Source organism: Delphinapterus leucas, chromosome 7 (assembly GCF_059928025.1).
Source record: "Delphinapterus leucas isolate spDelLeu-1000000601 "Yukka" chromosome 7, BTC_Dleu_Yukka2, whole genome shotgun sequence".
Taxonomy (NCBI): Eukaryota; Metazoa; Chordata; class Mammalia; order Artiodactyla; family Monodontidae; genus Delphinapterus; species Delphinapterus leucas.
In genome coordinates, this window is record NC_143135.1 from 85,136,894 (window position 1) to 85,157,122 (window position 20,229).

At 36.1% G+C, this 20,229-nt stretch overlaps 1 protein-coding gene across 3 annotated transcripts in view; it reads right to left on the reverse strand.

Moving 5' to 3' along the window:
- Positions 1–20,229, reverse strand: part of NPAT (nuclear protein, coactivator of histone transcription) — a 61,591-nt gene that overhangs the window by 39,778 nt on the left and 1,584 nt on the right. For 2 of the 3 annotated variants that reach the window (XM_089915506.1, XM_022561586.3), the window contains exon 2: positions 6,410–6,528. The exons of the other annotated variant lie outside the window; for it this stretch is intronic. In XM_089915506.1, the coding sequence (XP_089771632.1) occupies positions 6,410–6,528 (119 nt within the window). The remainder of the gene's footprint in view (positions 1–6,409; positions 6,529–20,229) is intronic. 3 annotated transcript variants of the gene reach the window in all.

Below are 20,229 nucleotides of genomic sequence, written 5' to 3' on the forward strand. Positions count from 1 at the left end.
CTGCTGAGCCTGCGCGTCCGGAGCCTGTGCTCTGCAATGGGAGAGGCCACAACAGCGAGAGGCCTGCGCATCGCAAAAAAAAAAAAAAAAAAATCTGTATTTCTGTATATAACTGTACATATATTAAAATAAACTTCATAAACTTCATAACTGATATCTCTGACTATATAATTTAATGCTACAGGTCTCATTCTTATGCTTATTTGTACTTTCTTTCTCACAGAGTGAGAAACCTGGCTCCCATTATATTAATTTACTTGTTAAAGTTGCTAATTTAGAAGAATTCAGAAGAATTTAAGATTCATTCATGTTATTATATGAATCAATAGTGCTGCTTTTTACTGCTTACTAGTAGGAATGTACCAGTTTGTTTATTCATTCACTTGCTGAAAGACATCTTGGTTATTTTCAGTTTTTGACCACCACAGATAAACATCAGCATGTAAGTTTTTGTGTGAATATAAGTTTTTAAATTTACTTGGGTAAATATCTGGTTGTATGAATGCTGGGTCACGTGCGGCCCAGTTGTTTAACTTCATAAACAACTGCCAATCTGTTTTGCAAAGCGGCTGTATGATTTTGCATTGTCATCAGCAATGAATAAGAGTTTTTGTTGCTCTGCATCTTTGCCACCAAGAATCTGACAAACTTTAAAAATTGTTTTTTATAGTAGTCATTCTAATATGTATGTATCAGTATCTGATTGGGGTATTAATTTTCATTTTCCTAATGACTAATAATGTGGAGTATTTTTTTCACATGCTTATTGCCATTCCTGTATTTTCTTTGGGGAAGGGTCTTCAGATCTCTTGCCCACTAAAGAAAAAATTCAGTTAAAAAAAAAAGTTTCCTATATATTCTGGGCACAATCCTTTTTTCAGAGCTGCAAATATTTTCTCCTAGCTTATGGCTTGTCATTCTTTTAATACTGTCTCTTATAGAGCAAAAATTTAAAATTTTTATAACGTTGAATTTATCAAGTTTTCATTTTTCAGTCAGCGCTTTTGGCTTCATGTCTAAAAATTCATTACCAAAACCAAGATTGCACAGTTTCTCCTATGTTTTCTTCTGAAACTCCTACAGTTCTATGTTCTACATTTTGATCTATTATCCACTGTTGGTTAATTTTTGTATGAGGTATGTGTAAAGGTTTTTCTTTTTCTTTTTTTTTAAAAAAAATCTGTATGTCTAATTGTTCTATCACCACTTGTTGTTAAGATTATCCTTTCTCTAGTGAATTGCCTTTGTGCTTTTGTCAAAAAAATCACATTTGGACTCTCTATTTTGTTCCACTGATCTTATACCTAGCTATCTCCTAATGCCACTCAATCCTGATTACTATTGCTGGTTAGTAAGTCTTAAGGTCGACTAACGTGAGTCCTTGAACATATCCTTTTTAAGAACTGTTTGGGTTATTCTTCCACAACACTACTTAAGTGGTACTTGTGCTCCTACTCCAAGAGGTCAGCACTGCGCATCAGCAAGCTGGCAGCAGTAGTGGCTAGGCCTCAGACCCCCAGTTTGAAGGATAGCCCTGCCCACCACCACACCCACAGCAGCTGCGGCCCAACCACAACAGGAAGGTGCACACAGCCACACAGTAGATACCCCTGGAGCACCTGGCTCTGGTGACAGGGGGATTCTACCACTGAGCCCACCGGACACCTTCTACATAAAGCCACTCTTTCAAGACCAGGATAATACATAGAAACAAATACAGAGAGCTAGGCAAAATGAAGAGACAAAAGAATACCTTACAAACAAAATAAGATAAAACCCCAGAAAAAGAACTAAACAAAACAGAGATTGAGAGCTAGGCAAAATGAAGAGACAAAAGAATACCTTACAAACAAAATAAGATAAAACTCCAGAAAAAGAACTAAACAAAACAAAGATTAGCAATTTACCAGCTAAGGAGTTTAAAGTAATAGTCATAAAGATGCTCACTGAACTTGGGAGAAGAATTGATGAACTCAGGTGAGAACTTCAACAAAGAGAAAATACAAAAAAGAACCAATGAGAACTGAAGAATACAATAACCGAAGTGAAAATAACTACAGACAATCAACAGGTTAGAGAATGCAAAAGAATGGATCAGCAATCTGGAAGACAAGGTAGCAGAAATCACCCAATTAAAACAGAAAAGAAGAAAAGAAAAAAAAAAAAAAACAGAAAAGATTGAAAAAAAATGAGGATAGTTTAAGGGATCTCTGGGACAATGTCACGCACACTAACTTTCCCATAATAGGGATTCCAGAAGGAGAAGAGTGAGAGAGAAAAGAATAGAAAACCTATCTGAAGAAATAATGGCTGAAAACTTCCCTAACTTGTCAAAGGAAAAGACATCCAAATACAGAAAGCATAGAGTCCCATACAAAATGAACCAAAAGAGACCCTCACCAAGACACATTATAATTTAAATGTCAAAAGTTAAAGAGAAACAGAGAATCTTAAAAGCAGCAAGTGAAAAACAACTAGTTACATACAAGAGAACCCCTATAAGATGATCAGAGGATTTTTCAGCAGAAACTGCAAATGCCAGAAGCGACTGGCACAACATGTTGAAAGTGCTGGAAAAAATAACCAAACAACCAAGAATACTCTACCTGGCAAGATTATAATTCAGAAGTGAAGGATACAGTTTCCCAGATGAACAAAGCCAAAGGAGTTCATCACCACTAAACTGACCCTATAAATAATGTTTAAAGGGACTTCTTTAAATGGAAAAGAAAAGGCCAAAACTAGAAATAAGAAAATTATGAAAGAAAAATATCTCACTGGTAGAGTCAAATACATAGTAAAGGTAGTGGATCACCCACTATAAAGCTAGTGTGAAGGTTATATACGGTCTACAAGAGACTTGGTTGTTCAAATCTAAAGACACACAAAGAGTAAAAATGAAGAGATGGAAAAATATTCCATGCAAATGGAAATGAAAAGAAAGCTGGGGTAGCAATACTTGTATCAGATAAAACAGAAACAAAGAAAGGCATTTCATAATGATAAAGTGATCAATGATCTTTTAAGTGGGTGCTACTTTAACAAAAATCAGCTATTGTCAATAAACCAATTCAACACAAGCAAATCTGATACTGGACTGCAAGTTAATGTTAAGAATGTGATTACGGGCTTCCCTGGTGGTGCAGTGGTTGAGAGTCCGCCTGCCAATGCAGGGGACACGGGTTCATGCCCCAGTCTAGGAAGATCCCACATGCTGTGGAGCGGCTAGGCCTGTGACCCATGGCCGCTGAGTCTGCGCGTCCAGAGCCTGTGCTCCACAACGGGAGAGGCCACAACAGTGAGAGGCCCATGTACCGAACAAAAAAAAAAAAAAAAAAAAAAAAAGAATGTGATTAGGACTTCTTTGGATTTGTGAACAATGTTTTTGGTAGCTTTACAAATATAATAATTATAAAGTATTTGGCAAACAGGATAAATTAACTCTGGATTACAACTTATGATATTATGAATTTTAAAAAGTCTAGGGCTTCCCTGGTGGCACAGTGGTTGAGAGTCTGCCTGCCAATGCGGGGGACGTGGGTTCGTGCCCTGGTCCGGGGGGATCCCACGTGCTGCGGAGCGGCTGGGCCTGTGAGCCATGGCCTGCGCGTCCGGAGCCTGTGCTCCGCAACGGGAGAGGCCACAGTGGAGAGAGGCCCGCGTACCACAAAAAAAAAAAAAAAAAAGTCTAATAAAATGTTTATTGAGTATTTTTCTCTGAATACCCTCATTCTTTAAAATTATTGTCATTAAATAAATGAAGAGCCCAACAGTATCAAATCATTTGCAGTGAAGATCCAAAATCCCTGAAACTGTTGGGATCATATGTGTTATTTAATTTTTAAAAGCAGTTTAATGTTCACAAGAAAATTGAGAGGAAGGTACAGAGATTCTCCATAAACTCTTGCTCCCACAAATGCAATGCCCCACCTATTATCAGCATCACTCCCAAATGTGTATTAAATTTCAGTTTTTTTCAGATTTTGAGATAATGCCTATTATACCTGGACATAAACTGTGTATTATGTAATAACTCCTGTGGGGTTGGGGCAGCATCCCACAATCTAAAATTTAACATTTCTACAACTAAATGGATAAATAGTTAGAGAGTGGGATTTTTAAAACTATAAATATCAGTTCAAATTAGGTCCTGCTGTCAAAAGAGTTGTGGATCTGGATCACTCTTGTAAAATGTTATCATCAATTTGCTGATGCTGAGTGTGCACCTGGTAGATATTCAGTAAATTAGGAATATCACTTCCTAATTCGTATCATAGTGAAAGCTGATTACAGTAAGTCCCTTATATATGAATGAGTCCCATTCCAAGAGCGCATTCGTTAAGTCCAACAAAGTTAGCCTAGGTACCCAACTAACACAATCAGCTATATGGTACTGTATTGTAATAGGTCTATAATACTTTTCACACAAATAATACATAAAAAACAAACACAAAAAATAAAGAAAACATTTTTAATCTTACAGTACAGTACCTTGAAAAGTACAGTAGTAGAGTATAATAGCTGGCACACAGGGGCTAGCATTGAGTCAAAAGGCAAGAAGAGTTACTGACTGGAGGAGGGAGAGGAAATGGGAGATGGTTGAGCTGAAGGATCATTAGCAATAGGAGACAGAGGGCAAACTACAATTTCACTCACGCCTGACGTTGATGGCACAGGTTCTGGTCCTTGCTGGATTTAATTCCATCTATCCTCTTGAAAAAACAATCCAGTGATGTCTGGGTAGTAGCATTTCGCATCTTTGAAAGTTTGCAATTTGAAGGTTCCTATGTAGGGGACTTACTCTATTTCCCCTAGGTAGACACAGGGCTTTCTGTGTCACATCGTTAGCCATCCCCCTTAAATGAATGGATTAGATGTAGTTTCTGTTTATTCTTGAAAAAACTATGTTAACAACAATAGGATGTAAATGGTACCTTGCAGATCAGACATAGTCAATAAATGGCCATTTCAAAACAAAAACAAACAAAAAACTTGTTGGGATTTTGACTGTAATGAATGTATAGATCAAAATTTGGAGAATGGACATTTAACAATATTGAGTTGCTCATTCCATGAACACAGTGTATCTTTCTTTCTATTCAAGTCTTTTGATTTCTTTCATGTAGATTTTAGCATACAGATTTTACGCATATTTTGTTAGATATATTACCTAAGTATTTTATTTTTGTTTGTTTATCGGGTGCTACTATAAATGGTATTTTTTAAAAATTCCACTTCCAATGGTTCATTGTAGGTATAAAGAAACATGATGGACTTTCGTACACTTTGTATCCTGTGACCTTGCTAAAACTCCAGCAGTTTTGTAGGTTTTTTTAGGTTTCCTCCATAGATAATCATGTTGTCTGTGACAGCTGAAATGAATCTAAAGACCCATGTTTAAAATAAAATGACAGGGCTTCCCTGGTGGCGCAGCGGTTGAGAGTCTGCCTGCCGACGCATGGGACACGGGTTTGTGCCCTGGTCCGGGAAGATCCCACATGCCGTGGAGCAGCTGGGCCCGTGAGCCATGGCCGCTAAGCCTGCGCGTCCAGAGCCTGTGCTCCGCAACGGGAGAGGCCACAATGGTGAGAGGCCCGTGTACCGCAAAATAAAATAAAATAAAATAAAATAAAATGACAAAATACCATTTCAAATAATGTAGTTCTAGCATATACCCATTAAATACCAAACAATGCTCTACTGGTCTAGTGATATTTAAAAAAGAGGTGACAACAAGATATCAAAATATGTTTCATATTTGTCTGAAGTAAGTAACTATAGGAAAAGCAAATATAGGAAAGATAGGACTGCTATATAATGCCATAGACCAGGTGGCTTGTTTCTCATTGTTCTGCAGGCTGGGAAATCCAAGATCAAGTTGGCAGATGATTTGGCTCCTGGTGAGGACCTATTTCCTGGCTTGTAGACATCCCCCTTCTTGATGTGTGTGCACATGGAAATTTCTCTGTCTTTCACTTTTTAAATCCCATCATGAGGGTCCCAACTTCATATCCTAATCTAAACCTATTTACTTTCCAAAGGCCTTACCTCTAAATACCATCACACTGAGGGGTGGGGTTTCAATATACGAATTTTGGAGGGATACAAATATTTAGTCCATAACAGGCAGTAAACAAGTAAGCCCCAAAACAAGCAGTAGTGAAACTAATTAGAAATGAGGGTGTCATTTTGAAACTGACTCTCAAAGTTGGAATTCACTTCCCAGCTTAGACATAAATGTATGAAAAAAAGAGCTGGCCTTCTTTAGGTCCTTCCACCGATGCATGAATAGAAACTATCAAATTTCTGCCCATTTTGATTTTGCTAATGGACTGATTTTTAAGACCATGTTTATAGTGTCTTATGTGGGTCAATGATGAAATATTTCCTTAAAGAACAAATCACTCACCAGTAAGCAGGCTGGGATAAAACCTTCATCTGTACAGTGTTCTGCATATTCTTTTAAATTTGAACTTTCCAAAATAAAAGCCTGGCAGGTAGAAGTAAGGTTCTCTTGTTGTAAGTAACCTAAAGGAAAAATAAAATGTAACTCAGTAATTTCAGTAAATGCTGAACTTTCAATTAAAAGTGCTGTTGAAAATACTACAGCAGTTTCATATCATAAATGTAACTTCAGGTGAACATGACGGGATTCTACAGCCTTGCCTGAAACACCAGTTTGTGCTGCAGTACAAAGCAGAATTCATAAAACAGCTGTTCGAAAAGAAAAACTCTAGCTAATATGCTATAAAGCCATAGTAAACAAAACAGTATGGTACTGGCATAAAAACAGACAAATAGATCAGCAGAACAGAATTGAGAGCCTAGAAAAAATCCACAGCATAAATGGTCAACTAAATTTGACAAGGAAGCCAAGAATACTCAATGGAGAAAAAACCATCTGTTCAACAAATGGTGCTAGAAAAATTGGATATTCACACATAAAAGAGTGAAACTAGACCCTTATCTTACACCACTCACAAAAATTAACTTGAAATGGATTAAAGACTTAAACATAAGACCTGAAAGCAAGAAACTCCTAGAAGAAAACAGGAAAAAAGCCCTTTGACATGGGTCTTGGCAGTGATTTTCTGGATTTGACACCTAATGCACAAGTTACAAAATAAAAAATAAACAAGTTGGAATATATCAAATTAAAAAGCTTCTGCACAGCAAAAGAAACCCATCAACAAAATGAAAAAAACAACCTATGGAATGGGAAAAATATTTCCACATATCTATCTGATAAGGGGTTAATAACCCACATAAATAAAGAACTCATAAAATTCAAGAACAAGAAACCAAGTTATCCAATTAACCCTTGTGTACTGTTGGTGAGATTGAAAACTGATATAGCCACTATGGAAAACAGTATGGAGGATCCTCAAAAAATTAAAAATAGAACTACCATATGATCCAGCAATTCTACTTCTGGGAATATATCCAAAGGAAAGAAAAAACACTATCTTGAAAAGATATCTGTGCCCCCTGTGTTCATAGCAGCATTATTTACAATAGACAAGGCATGGAAACAACCTAAGTGTCCACTGATGAATGTATGGATAAATAAGTTGTGGTGTATATATACACACAATGGAGTATTATTCAGCCATTAATAAAAAAAAATGAAACCTTGGCATTTGGGACAACATGGATGGAACTTGAGAGTATTATGGTAAGTGAAATAACTTAGGCCAAGACAGACAAATGCTATATGATCTCACTCATATGTGGAATCTTAAAAACAAAAACAAAAAAACCCCAACTGAACTCACAGAAAAAGAGACCAGATTTCTGGTTACCAGAGGCAGGGGATGGAAGGAGGGGCAATCAGAAAACGGTGGTCAGAAGATACAAATTTCCAGTTACAAGATAAATACAGTTGACCCTTGAACAATGCTGGGGCTAAGGGAATCGACCCTCCACACAGTCGAAAAATCCATGTATAACTATAGTTGGCCCTCCAAATCCGAGGTCCACATACGCAGATTCAACCAACTATGGATTGTGTAGTACTGTAGTGTGTGTTCATTGAAGAAAAAATCCACATGTAAGTGGACCCGCACAGTTCAAATCTGTGTTGTTTAAGGGTCAACTGTAAATACTAGGTACTGTAAGTACACTGCAATATAGTAAGTGATTATACTTAACACTGCTGTACGATATATATGAAAATTGTTAGGAGATTTAATCGATCCTAAGAGTTCTCATCACAAGGAAAAAAAAATTTGTTTTTTTGCTTTCTCTTTTTATTGTAATTATGGGAGATGATAGAGGCGAACTGAACTTACTGCAGCAATCATTTCACAATATATATGTCAAACCATTATGCTGTACACCTTAAACTTATACAGTGATGCATATCAATTACATCTCAATAAAACTGGAAAAAACCAAAACTCCCAGAAACTCTAGCTAACCCAGAAAAATAAGGTGTTTGATAAAGTGCAATTACTGCACAGTAATGCTTACAGGAGAAACAATAAAGTAACAATAAATAACAAGAGAACCAATAAGTGATAAATGTTCTACTCCATAACCTCCACATTAACTAGGTGAGTAGATGGTATAAATTAACTTATTGGATTATGAAAAAAATTACATTCTCTCAACATTGCAATTTACCTGTATATTTCACTTATTTGCCTAATGGTGTAAAAAAAAAATTGAAGAGAAGACCTACTTCGTATGAAATGCAAGAAAGGCACTCCTTTGCTTTTTAATTTCTGCCCTTTGGGAATCAAAGCATTAACTATTTCAACCAGAACTTTAATATTCACACCTAACTGACATTTATGAAACAATATCATGTACCAGTGCTTTGTACTTTCATATATATGAACACTGTCTTGACTAGCATCCTATCCTTGTTTTTTTATTTCTTAGCATCACTGGGGTTCAACTAACCAACTCTGTAAGCAGTAGTACAGCATAAAAAGAACACTAGATAGGATATCAGGAGACCAGGTTCTTATTCTATTGTGTTAAAATAAGCATTGTGGCTTTGGGGAAAAAAAGCACTTAAATTCTTCCAGAGTAAGATACTTCATCTATAAGGCATCACACCCGCCTTGACTTGTGAATCAAATCTGGTTAAGTTATTTCCTTGTGTAAAGCTGAAGGGCTCACATCATTTCCCACAGCTCTCAGGTTAAACTTCTAAATCCTGAGCAGCTTCAGCAGGAATGGAAGAGTAAGGACCTCCAAAAGTCCTCTCTTCTATAAAAGCAATGAGAACACTGGCACAAATTATTAAACTTTTATAGAACTCTGAAAATAATCATTGTCTTGCAAAAAAATCTGTGAGCATTTATTAAGAAAAATGGCTGAATGTCAGTAAGGACAATCAACACTGTGGCATTTTAACTTCCTCTATTCTCATGCTCATCTCTCCAACTGAGTGGTATACTTGAAAATCAACAGCCTGCAAATGCAGTGAAAACCAGCAGCCCAGTAGAAAATGGACAGATCAGATGAAGCTGGAATCTTCCCCAAGTCCCATTCCCAGAAACTGTCATTATTTGATTTGTGTGACAACTTCATGTAAAACCTCACTTGCATGGCTTGTCTTTGAATTGAATCAAAGTTTACCCTGTGTAAACCTTCTCCTTGGAGGTGTTTTTGTTAAATCAATCAGCAGAAACTGGTTAACACTACAGCTGCCTATGACAGAGATAATGGTTGGGACAAACAACAAGCTAAACAAACAAACAAACTCAAAAAGAAAAGCTGGGGAATGAGAAGTCTGTAGGGGGATTTTAAAAGCTCTGACATACTCCTGGGACACTAGAAGGCCATGTGCAAATGTAGGGTAGCATGTGTATTCAGAAAAGATCTGACAACCCTAAGCACTCACCTCTGGCTGACCATAAGCCTCTGACAAGCAGGAAGTGAAGGCTAAGGCAAAGCTGTCAAATGCTTAGCTGAATGTTGAAGCATACCCCAATGTACACACAGCCCCCTAGCAAACAGTGGGAGATTTATTGACTCCAAGCATTTAAGGAAATCATTGTCCAATCATAGAATATAAGCTCAAAGAATATAGACTTTACATAATTAGTTCAGGAAACTAATCGTTAAAAAAAAACCTGCTAAACAACAACAAGGAGCAATAACAAACATGAAGGAGGAAGGTGAATCAGATTACAAGAGTTGTCACATTCTACCACTATACCAATTGAAAACTTTTAAAGTTCTCAATTTTCAATAAAGAAATTATGAGACATGCAGAAAAACAAGAAAGTATGGCTAATAAACAAGGGGGAAAATGTATGGTCAGTAGAAACTGTCACTAAGGAAGCCAAGGCACTAGACTTAAAACTTTCAGCTTTTTAAAATAAGGTCAGAGAACTAAAGAAAACTATGCCTAAATATCTAAACAAAATTATGAGAACATCTATGAAAAAGAAATAAAAGAGAAAGAAATTAAAAGAAAAAAACCATGTAGAAATTCTGGAGTTGAAAACAAAAAACATAATAACTGAAGTACAAAATTTGCCAATAAATAGCAGATTTGAGGAGAAAGATCGAAGAATCAGTGCACTTGAACATAGATCAAATGAGATTATCTAGTATGAGGAACACAAACAAAAAAAGAATGACGAAAGTGAACAGTCTCAGAGACCTGTGAAACTTTTTCAAATGTACCAACATAAGCATATGTTCTGGGGGTCCCAGAAGGAACTGAGAGACAGAAAAGGGTAGAAAGAATATTTGAAGAAATATTGGGCTGAGAACACCCCAAATTTTAGGAAACTATAATCAATCTACTTATTCAGGAAACTCAAAAAACTACAAGTAAGATAAACTCAAAGAGATCCATAGCTAGACATATCGTAAATTGTCAAAAGAGAGAATCTTGAAAATGGAAAGAGAAATGGCTTATAACATACAAGGGATCCTCTATAAGATTAACAGCTGAGTTCTCATTAGAAACCATGAAGGCCAGAGGCAGTGAGATGACATATTAAAAGTGCTGACAGGAAAAAGTCAACCAAGAATTCTATTATCTAGCATGACTTCTTCAAAATTAAGAAACTAAGATAGTCCCAGATTAAAAAACACTGAAATAATCTGCTGCTAACAGACGTGCCCTATATGAAATATTAAAGGGAGTCCTTCAGACTAAAATGAAAGTCAAATCCACACTAAAATATTAACGAAAAATGGTAAAGGTAACTACACAGGCAAGAATAAAATAGTATAAATGATATTTGTTTGTAATCCTTTTTCTCCTCTCTGCTTTAAAAGACAACTGCAGGGACTTCCCTGGCGCTCCAGTGGTTAAGACTCTGTGCTTCCAATGCAGGGGGCGTGGGTTCCATCCCTGGTTGGGGAACTAAGATCCCACACGCTATGTGGCCAAATAAAAATAAATAAATAAATTAATTAAAAAGGGGGAAAATGTTCAAGAAAAAGACACAAATTAGTTGAAAATAAAAGGATGGAAAAAGATACACCATCCAGACAGTAACCTAATGACAGCTGGAGAGGCTATACCAGTATTAGACAAAGTGGACATTAAGACAAGTGAACGTCATATTCAATGATGAAAGACTCAAAGCTTTCCCCACAAGATCAAGGACAAGACAAAGATGTCTGCTCTTGCCACTTCCATGAAACACTGTACTGAAAGTTCTAGCCTGGTCAAGACATCATCTAATCTGAAAATAGAGATATTTGACTCTTTCCTTTCCAATCTGGACGCTTGTTATTTCAATTTCTCTCCTAATTGCCCAGTCTTTAATAAATGAAAAAAGACTGAAATCATACGGAGTATGGAATTAAATGAGAAATCAGAAACAACGGGAAATTCACAAATATGTGGAAATCAAACACTCTCCTAAATAATCAAAGGGTCAGAGAATATATAAATAAGTAGAAAATATTTTAAGATAAATGCAAACAAAAATACATTATACCAAAACTTATGGGATGCAGCTAAAGCATTGCTTATTTGTATACTTATAGCTATAAATACCTGTATTAAAAAGATGAAAGACCTCAAATCCATAACCTATCCTTGCACTTTAAGAAACTAGAAATAGAGCAAACTAAACCCAAAGGAAGCAGAGGGAAGGAAATAATGGATATTAGAGGGGAAAAAAAAAAAAAAGGAATAGAGAGTTAAAAAATAGAGAAAAATCAATGAAACCAAAAGTCAGTTCTGTTTCCAGAAGAGATGATGTCACATATAGAAAATTTTAAATGACTTCAGCAAGGCTGTGGGATACAAGATGCATATACAGAAATCAACTGTATATCTATACACTTGCAATGAACAATCCAAAAATGAAATTAAGAAAACAATTCTATTTAAAATAACATTAAAAAGAATACTTAGAAATAAGTTTAACAAAATAAGAGTACACTAAAACTAGAAAACATTAAAAGATGTTAAATAAGACTAAATAAATGGGAAGATATCTTGGGTTCATGGACCTGAAGAATATCAATACTCCCAAAGTTGACCCACACACACAACACAATCCCTATCAAAACCCCACCTGCCTTTTTTGCAGAAATAAATAAACTGATCCTAAAATTTGTAAGGAAATACAAGGGACACAGAGTAGCAAAACGATCTCGAAAACAAAACAACTGGAGGACTCACATTTACCTATTTCAAAACATATTACAAAGCTATAGTAATCAAGATAACTGTGTACTGGCATAAGGATAGACATGTAGATCAGTTGAACAGAATTAACAGTCTAAGCTTTTATGGTCAATTGAGTTTTTAGAAAAGTACCACATCACTTCAATGGGGGAAAGAATAGTCTTTTCACAGCTGGTGCTGGGACAACTGGATAGCCACCTGCAAAAAACTGAAGTTGGACCCTTTCTTCATGCTAAATACAAAAAGTAACTCAAAATGAATCAAAGACCTAAATATAAGAGCTAAAATTATAACTTTTAGAAAAAAATCACAGGTGTAAATTTTTTTGACCTTAGATTAGACAATGGTTTCTTACATATGGCATCTAAAGAATAAGCAACCAAAGAAAAAAATAAACTGAACTTTATCAAAATTAAAAACTTTTGTACTTCCAAAGATACTATCAAGAAAGTGAAAAGACAACCAACAAAATGGAAGAAAATATTTGCAAATCATATATCTGATAAGGGACCAGAATACAGAATATATTAAAAAAAACTCTTGCAAGACAATAATAACAAGACAAATAACCCAATTAAAAAATGCACAAAAGATCTGAGCAGACCTTTCTCCAAAGAAGATACACAAACTGCTAATAAGCACATGAAAAGAGGCTCAACTTCGTTGGTCATTAGGAAAATGTAAAAGCAAAAGCACAATGATATACTAATTCATGCCCATTAGGATACCTAGAATTAAAAGACAGTAGTTAGTATTGGCAAAAATGTGGAGAAATTGGAAACCTCATATATTGCTGGTGGGAACATAAAATGGTACAGCCACTTTTGAAAACCATATGTTAAGTTCTCAAAAATAGTAAACATAGAATTACCATACAACCAAGCTAATCCACTCCTAGGAATATATCTAAGAGAACTGAAATCACATGCCCAAACAAAACTTGTACACAAATGTTCACAGCAGCATTTTTAATAATAGCCCCAAAGTGGAAACAAGCTACTGTTCATCAATGGACAAACAAAATGTGGTATATCCATACAACAGAATATTATTCAGCCATAAGAAGGAATTATCTATACTTGTTGAAACATTGATGAATCTTGAAAACACTGGTAAATTCAAGAAGTCAGACATAAAAGGCCACATACTGTATAATCATATTTACATGAAATGTCCAGAACAGGCAAATCTATAGACAGAAAGTAGATTACTAGTTGCCAGAAGATGGGAAAAGGGAGAAATTGGGAGTGACTGTTAACGAGTATGGGGTTTCTTTCTGGGGTGATAAAATGTTCTGGAATTAAGATAATGGTGATGGTAGCACAACATGTACTAAAAACTACTGAAATTTACACTTTGTGGTATGTGAATTATATCTCAATGAGAAACAATCCTATATTCTTAATATGTCATATGAGGCTCTACTTGTTTTATATCCTAATTTCCTCTTTAGCCTTATGTCTTGTCATTCCGTCTTTCCTAGCCAAACCGGTCTTTCAATTCCACGAATACATGAATGCTTTTTTTAAAAATTGAAATATAGTTGATTTACAATATTGTGTTAATTTCTGCTGTACAGCAAAGTGATTCAGTTATACATAAATAAATAAATACACACACACACACATTTAAAACATTCTTTTCCATTATGGTTATCACAGGATATTGAATATAGTTCCCTGTGCTGTATGGTAGCACCTTGTTGTTTATACAACAATCTCTCAATCCATCCTCTCCTCCCCCCTGCAACCACATGTCTGTTCTCTATGTCTGAGAGTATTTCTGTTCTGTAAATAGGTTCATTTGTGTCATACTTTAGATTCCACATATAAGTGATATCATATGGTATTTGTCTTTCTCTTTTTGACTTACTTTACTTAGTATGATAATCTCCACGTCCATCCATGTTGCTGCAAACGGCATTATTTCATTCTTTCTTATGGCTGAGTAGTATTCCATTATATACACGTACCACATCTTTATCCAGTCATCTGTTGATGGACACTTAGGTTGTTTCCATGTCTTGGCTATTGTGAATAGTGCTGCTATGAACATACAGGTATATGTATCTTTTTGAATTATTGTTTTGTCTGTTTATATGCCCTGGAGTGGGAGACTGCTGGATCATATGGCAACTTTAATTTTAGCTGAGGAACCTCCATACTGTTTTCCATAGTGGCTGCACCAACTTATATTCTCACCAACAGTGTAGGAGGGTTCCCTTTTTTCCACACCCTCTCCAACATTTGTTATTTGTAGACTTTTTAATATGGCTATTCTGACTGATGTGAGGGGTACTTCATTGTAGTTTTGATTTCTATTTAATAATTACTGATGTTGAGCATGTTTTCAATACATAAATGCTCTTATTTCAAGGCTACTGTATACTTTATTGCCTTTGCTTGGGCAGCTTATCTTTTCTTAGCCTAGCTACTTCCAACTCATTCTTTATTTTTTTTCCTTTTCTTTTTTTTCCAACTCATCCTTCAGGTCTACTGTAATTATCACTTCCTCAGAGAATCTTTTTTTGAATTCCCTATGTACCGAAATCCTATTACTGGATACTAGATTCCCTTTGTAGTATATTTACTTTGGTGTTGGTATAATAGTTAATAACTACTAAGGCAATTATTACTAAGGTCTTTCCCAACTTTAAAATTATAAAGGTCTACCCTCTTCACCTGGAATGATATCTTCAACCAGGCCCTTCAAGTCAAAAAATTGAGAGGGTCTACAAAGTTATTATATATGAGCATTATAAAAAGAAAAGGGCAAGGAAATTGTCATCCCATTTTAGGGAATGCCCTACCTGGGATTTGGGAACCAATTCACCAGTTTGTACTCATAGTTGATGAATCAGTTTTCCAACCTCTTGCTAATCAATGCTACAGGGAGAAACAAACATACAAAAAAAAAAAAAAACCAAAGACATTGTCGTTCGGAGTGTGAGAAAGCATTTAGAAATCAGAAGAAACCTTTCACTTCAGATACTACCACTTCAATATCCCCTTCACTGAAAATATAAAATCACTTTCAATGTGGATCAAAGATAGACTGCTATTTTCCTTGTTTTTTCATTTTTCACAAATAAACAACCCAATATAAACCCCAATAAAACTACAGCCAGCTGAAAAGAAATCATTTTTTATGACTGGCTTTCTAACAGTTACATTATTTGGAATAAGTAAGTCAGCTGCCACTAGGATTTCATGAAGTTAGAATTTTAAATGTCTATAAATCACTAGAATCATTCATGGAATCAGGGCAGTTGGAGCTTTTTCTTTACATGCTTCAAGACTTAAATTGAAGACCCCAAACAGTTTCTTTTCATGGTAGAAAGTTTCAAAAGTACTAATCACCCCAGATATATTGACAACCACTTGGGACTTCTAACAGCTGGTGTTATGAAATCTAATTCCTTAACGTAGATTTGCTTTTTTCTAGACCAAGTATTCTCAAAATGCATGACATAGTCCCAAGGGGGTGAAAATTGGTACTGGGGAGGAAGAGGAAAGAATAAAATATAACTCTTTTTATGCATAAATCACAGATATACATACAATATATAAACAATATATTTGTAACATTAAAATCTCATGCAAGGGGCAATTAGGGGAAAAAAAAGTCTAAAAATACTTCCTAAGAGTACGATAACGAAATAAAGGTTGAGAAACGCTGCCCAAGACAGAATATAGTGATATGCAGTTAACCTTTCTAGAAAAATATGGTGGTAATTCCCTGGTGGTCCAGTGGTTAGGACTCTGTGCTTTCACTGCCGAGGGTCAGGGAATTAGCGGCGCAGCCGAAAAAAAAAAAAAAAGGAATCAACGAAGACCAGATAGTTTTTGGCTTCTCGTAAGATATTATACTTTTGTATAGTATACATTTGAGAAAAGCCTTTGTTAAAAGGCTAGATTGCTTCTACAACAGTGTTTAAAAGTTATGATACATTTTTAAATAGCAATATCTGATATAACTCTTCTGCTCTCAAAAAAAATGCCCACCTTTGGGCTATCTAGAATCCCCATTTTGGATTAGACTTGATGTATTCTGCTTTACTTTTGTCTGGGAAGTTCCAAAATAATGTGGTAAAGCAACAGGTGATTGCTTTCATGCTCATTTATTATTACACTTACAGTTAACCAGTTATTTGCCTACGAAAAGCTTATTTATCATCATTAAGTACCTGATTGTAACCAATTCTCAATCAGAATAATGGGGGAAATTTTAGGTACAAATTATTCTAAATATAAAATGTTACAATGAAAATACACAATAGGGGCCAATTATCTTTTATTACAATAATACAAATAGTCTTCAATCAAAATTAGTTTAATTTGTTTCTCCTTTTTATTCCTTAAAAAAATCTTTAGGGCTTCCCTGGTGGCGCAGCGGTTGAGAGTCCGCCTGACGATGCAGGGGACGCGGGTTCGTGCCTCGGTCTGGGGGGAGCCCACGTGCCGCGGAGCGGCTGGGCCCGTGAGCCGTGGCCGCTGAGCGTGCGCGTCCGGAGCCTGTGCTCCGCAACGAGAGAGGCCACAGCAGTGAGAGGCCCGCGTACCGCAAAAAAAAAAAAAAAAAAAAAAACCTTTAAAATAACTACATCTTTTGTGTAAACTTACTGAACAATGTTCAAATAGGTAATTTGAATGTCCCTTTTTCTTAATATTGTCCTCTGCCTGCTTTTCAGTGGAGGTAGTAATGAGTAACAAAATAGACTGAAGGGAAAACATAATTGAAAAAGAGAAGGAAAGACAAAATCCTAGCTATATCTAGGGTTTTTGAATTTTAGGACCTAGGATGCCAACAGTCTGCCCTCTCTTCTTCCTATTTATAGAGAGGGAAAGATAAAGAGAGATACACCTGATGAAGAAAGCAAGAGACAGCAAACCTCCCTACATGAAAATATTTCCTTCACATATTCTAATAATTTCCCCCAAATATCAGTAGTTTAAGATCTTTAAAAAATGTAAATAATTCTTGGGAAGACTTAACTTGCAGTGCTTTATACTTAACTTGCAGTGCTTTATATTACTAAATCCACAAATAACAAAGAAAATCTCTCTATAAAGAAGCTATAATCTACAAGGACCCAAAAGATATACATGCAAATAACTGTAATATAAGGAAAGGTGGTAAGACAACTGGAGTTACTTCATAGGGGCTAGAGAAAGTATTAACAGACTGGGGAATACTATGCATGTTTCAAGGAAGAGACAAATAGTGAAGGACAGTAGGGGAATCCCAACGAAGCTGATGGAAAGCACATATGGAGCATGTTTGAAGAACATGCCTGTTTTGGATGAAGAACTAGGTATATGATGGAGAACAGCTGGAAATACAGCTGAAAAGACAGAATGGGTAAGGACCATAAAATGTTGTAAATGTCAGCAATGACATTATTATGAATAAATAATAGAATCTGAATAAACAGAATCTGAAAAAAATGACAGATATTATTCAGTACAAAGGGGAAGGTCATGATCACAGCTACACTTTTGTAAATATTTATTAAATATCTACATCTTAGTGATATAAAGGTGAATAGAACCAGTGGCTCTTCAACTTTCGTAGGTATGGCAGTCCTGGTTGTTTGCCTTCAAATCTACTCTTCCTGTTTCCCCTGCTCTGCCCTGTAGGACAGGAAACCTGAGCCCCTGCAGGCAATTTCCTGGGCTCCATGTCAGCTAGCTTCTGGTTGGGTTCAATCAATGGGAAGCACCAGCTGGAGATTGGAGGGCAGTTGGAAGCAGCCATGTTTTTTTCCTCCATTTCCTCTTTGCCATGGTAGAATCTCCTCTACTACTGCTCCCACACCAAAGTCTACCTTCCAGCTTCCACAGTGAAACCAGCCTCTGGGTTTCATCTCTCCTTGTCTTACTGATTCTCAGAGTGGTTTCCTGCTGTTGCTACTCTCTGAGCTGGCTCATGTAAGCAGCTTGTCTTAGCTTTTCTATCACCAGTGTAACCAATACCCTCATTAAATCCCTCCATGTTAAATACTCAGATTACTTTCAGTTTTCCTGAATGGATGCTGACTCACACAGAAAGGAACAAACATATTTGGGAATCTAAATAAGGTTCTGGATACTTTACCCATAAAAAAAATGCCCCACCTATACATTAAGTTTTATAGATAGTCTGGGGGCTCACAGAACTCTTGAAGCCTGTCCATTAATCCCAGATTAAGAATACTACATAGGACAAAAAAGTAAGTTTCATTTTCGTAAGGTGAAGTTCTATAGGTGAATGATGGTGATGGTTACAGAACAATGTGATTGTACTTAATGTCACAGAACTGTAAAAATGGCTAAAATGGTTAAATTTTGTTATGTTTTATTTTACCAAAAAAAAAAGTAAGTAAACACAAAGCTACAATAAAACATGGTAAAAGTATGACAGAAGTAATCCACAATGCCATGAGAGCATGTAAGGAGAAAGTACTAACTGTACCTGCTGGAAAAAGTTTGAGAGATTACAACTGACCTGAACCTTGAATACAAGTGTACTAGGGGAGAAAAACATTGCAGGCAGAGAGAACAAAATACATAAGAAGAGTATCTGCAGAAACTGCAAGTCGTTTGGTATGCCTGGAGCATAGGGCCTATGTTGAAAAGTTGAGATCAAACAAGAGAGATGGGTAGGATCAGTTCCACAGAGCACCTTGTATGACATACTAATAAAACCAAAACTGGTGGCCCAGAGGCAACAACACTTTGATGTAGTTTGGCCTGTACAATATTTAAAGAAATTCCAGCAAGGAAATAGCTGGATGTAGCGGAGTAGCAAGGGCTATTTAAGTGGAGTAGTGAGGTACGAAAGTTAGCACAGTATGTTGAAGAATGAAAGCTAAGTGAGGAAATAGAGCAACTAAGTAGAGCTTATTCTTTGAATAAATCTGACTTGTGAAAGGGTGACATAGATAGAGCATTAGATAGAATGTGAGGTGGGGAAAATGTTTTGGTGTGTGTGGGTAAGGGTAAAAAACCCAATTATGTAAACTCTAAGGGGAGAACTCGATTTTTAGCATTTGGCACAGTGCCTGGAACATACTACCACCCAAAGATTTGCTGAAAGGACATAATGAAGAAAACGGGCCAACAATGAGAGGGGCTGAAGGAGTACTGAGAGGGAGGGAGTACTGACAGGAGGAGAAACATGAGCAAATAATAAAACTGTTAATATTTTAAGCCACTAAGTTGTGTGATCATAGATCTCCATGTTGATATGATAATGCTAAATGAAAAAAGCAAGAGTGGTGAGTGTGGGGAGATTTGCTTTTTTTGGTATTATTTTTTCGCACAACTTGAAATTTTTTTAAGTGCACAACTCTTTCAACTTTCAGAATTGGAGGTGTAGTGTGAATGCTTTAGGCAGATTTTTGTAACAGTAAATAAGATGAATTGCAAGACCATATGAGAAGCCATGACAACAGTCCAAAAGAGAAGTAATGGGATGCATACTGCTAGGATTGGTGGCAATGAAAATGGAATGTGAATGACAAATAAGGATTTTAGGGTAAGAAACAATCTCTGTAGTTTTTATCCATTTAAAAAAAAGGAGGAAGTCTAGGAAAGCAGCTGGTTTGTGGAGAATAAATACAAGTTTGG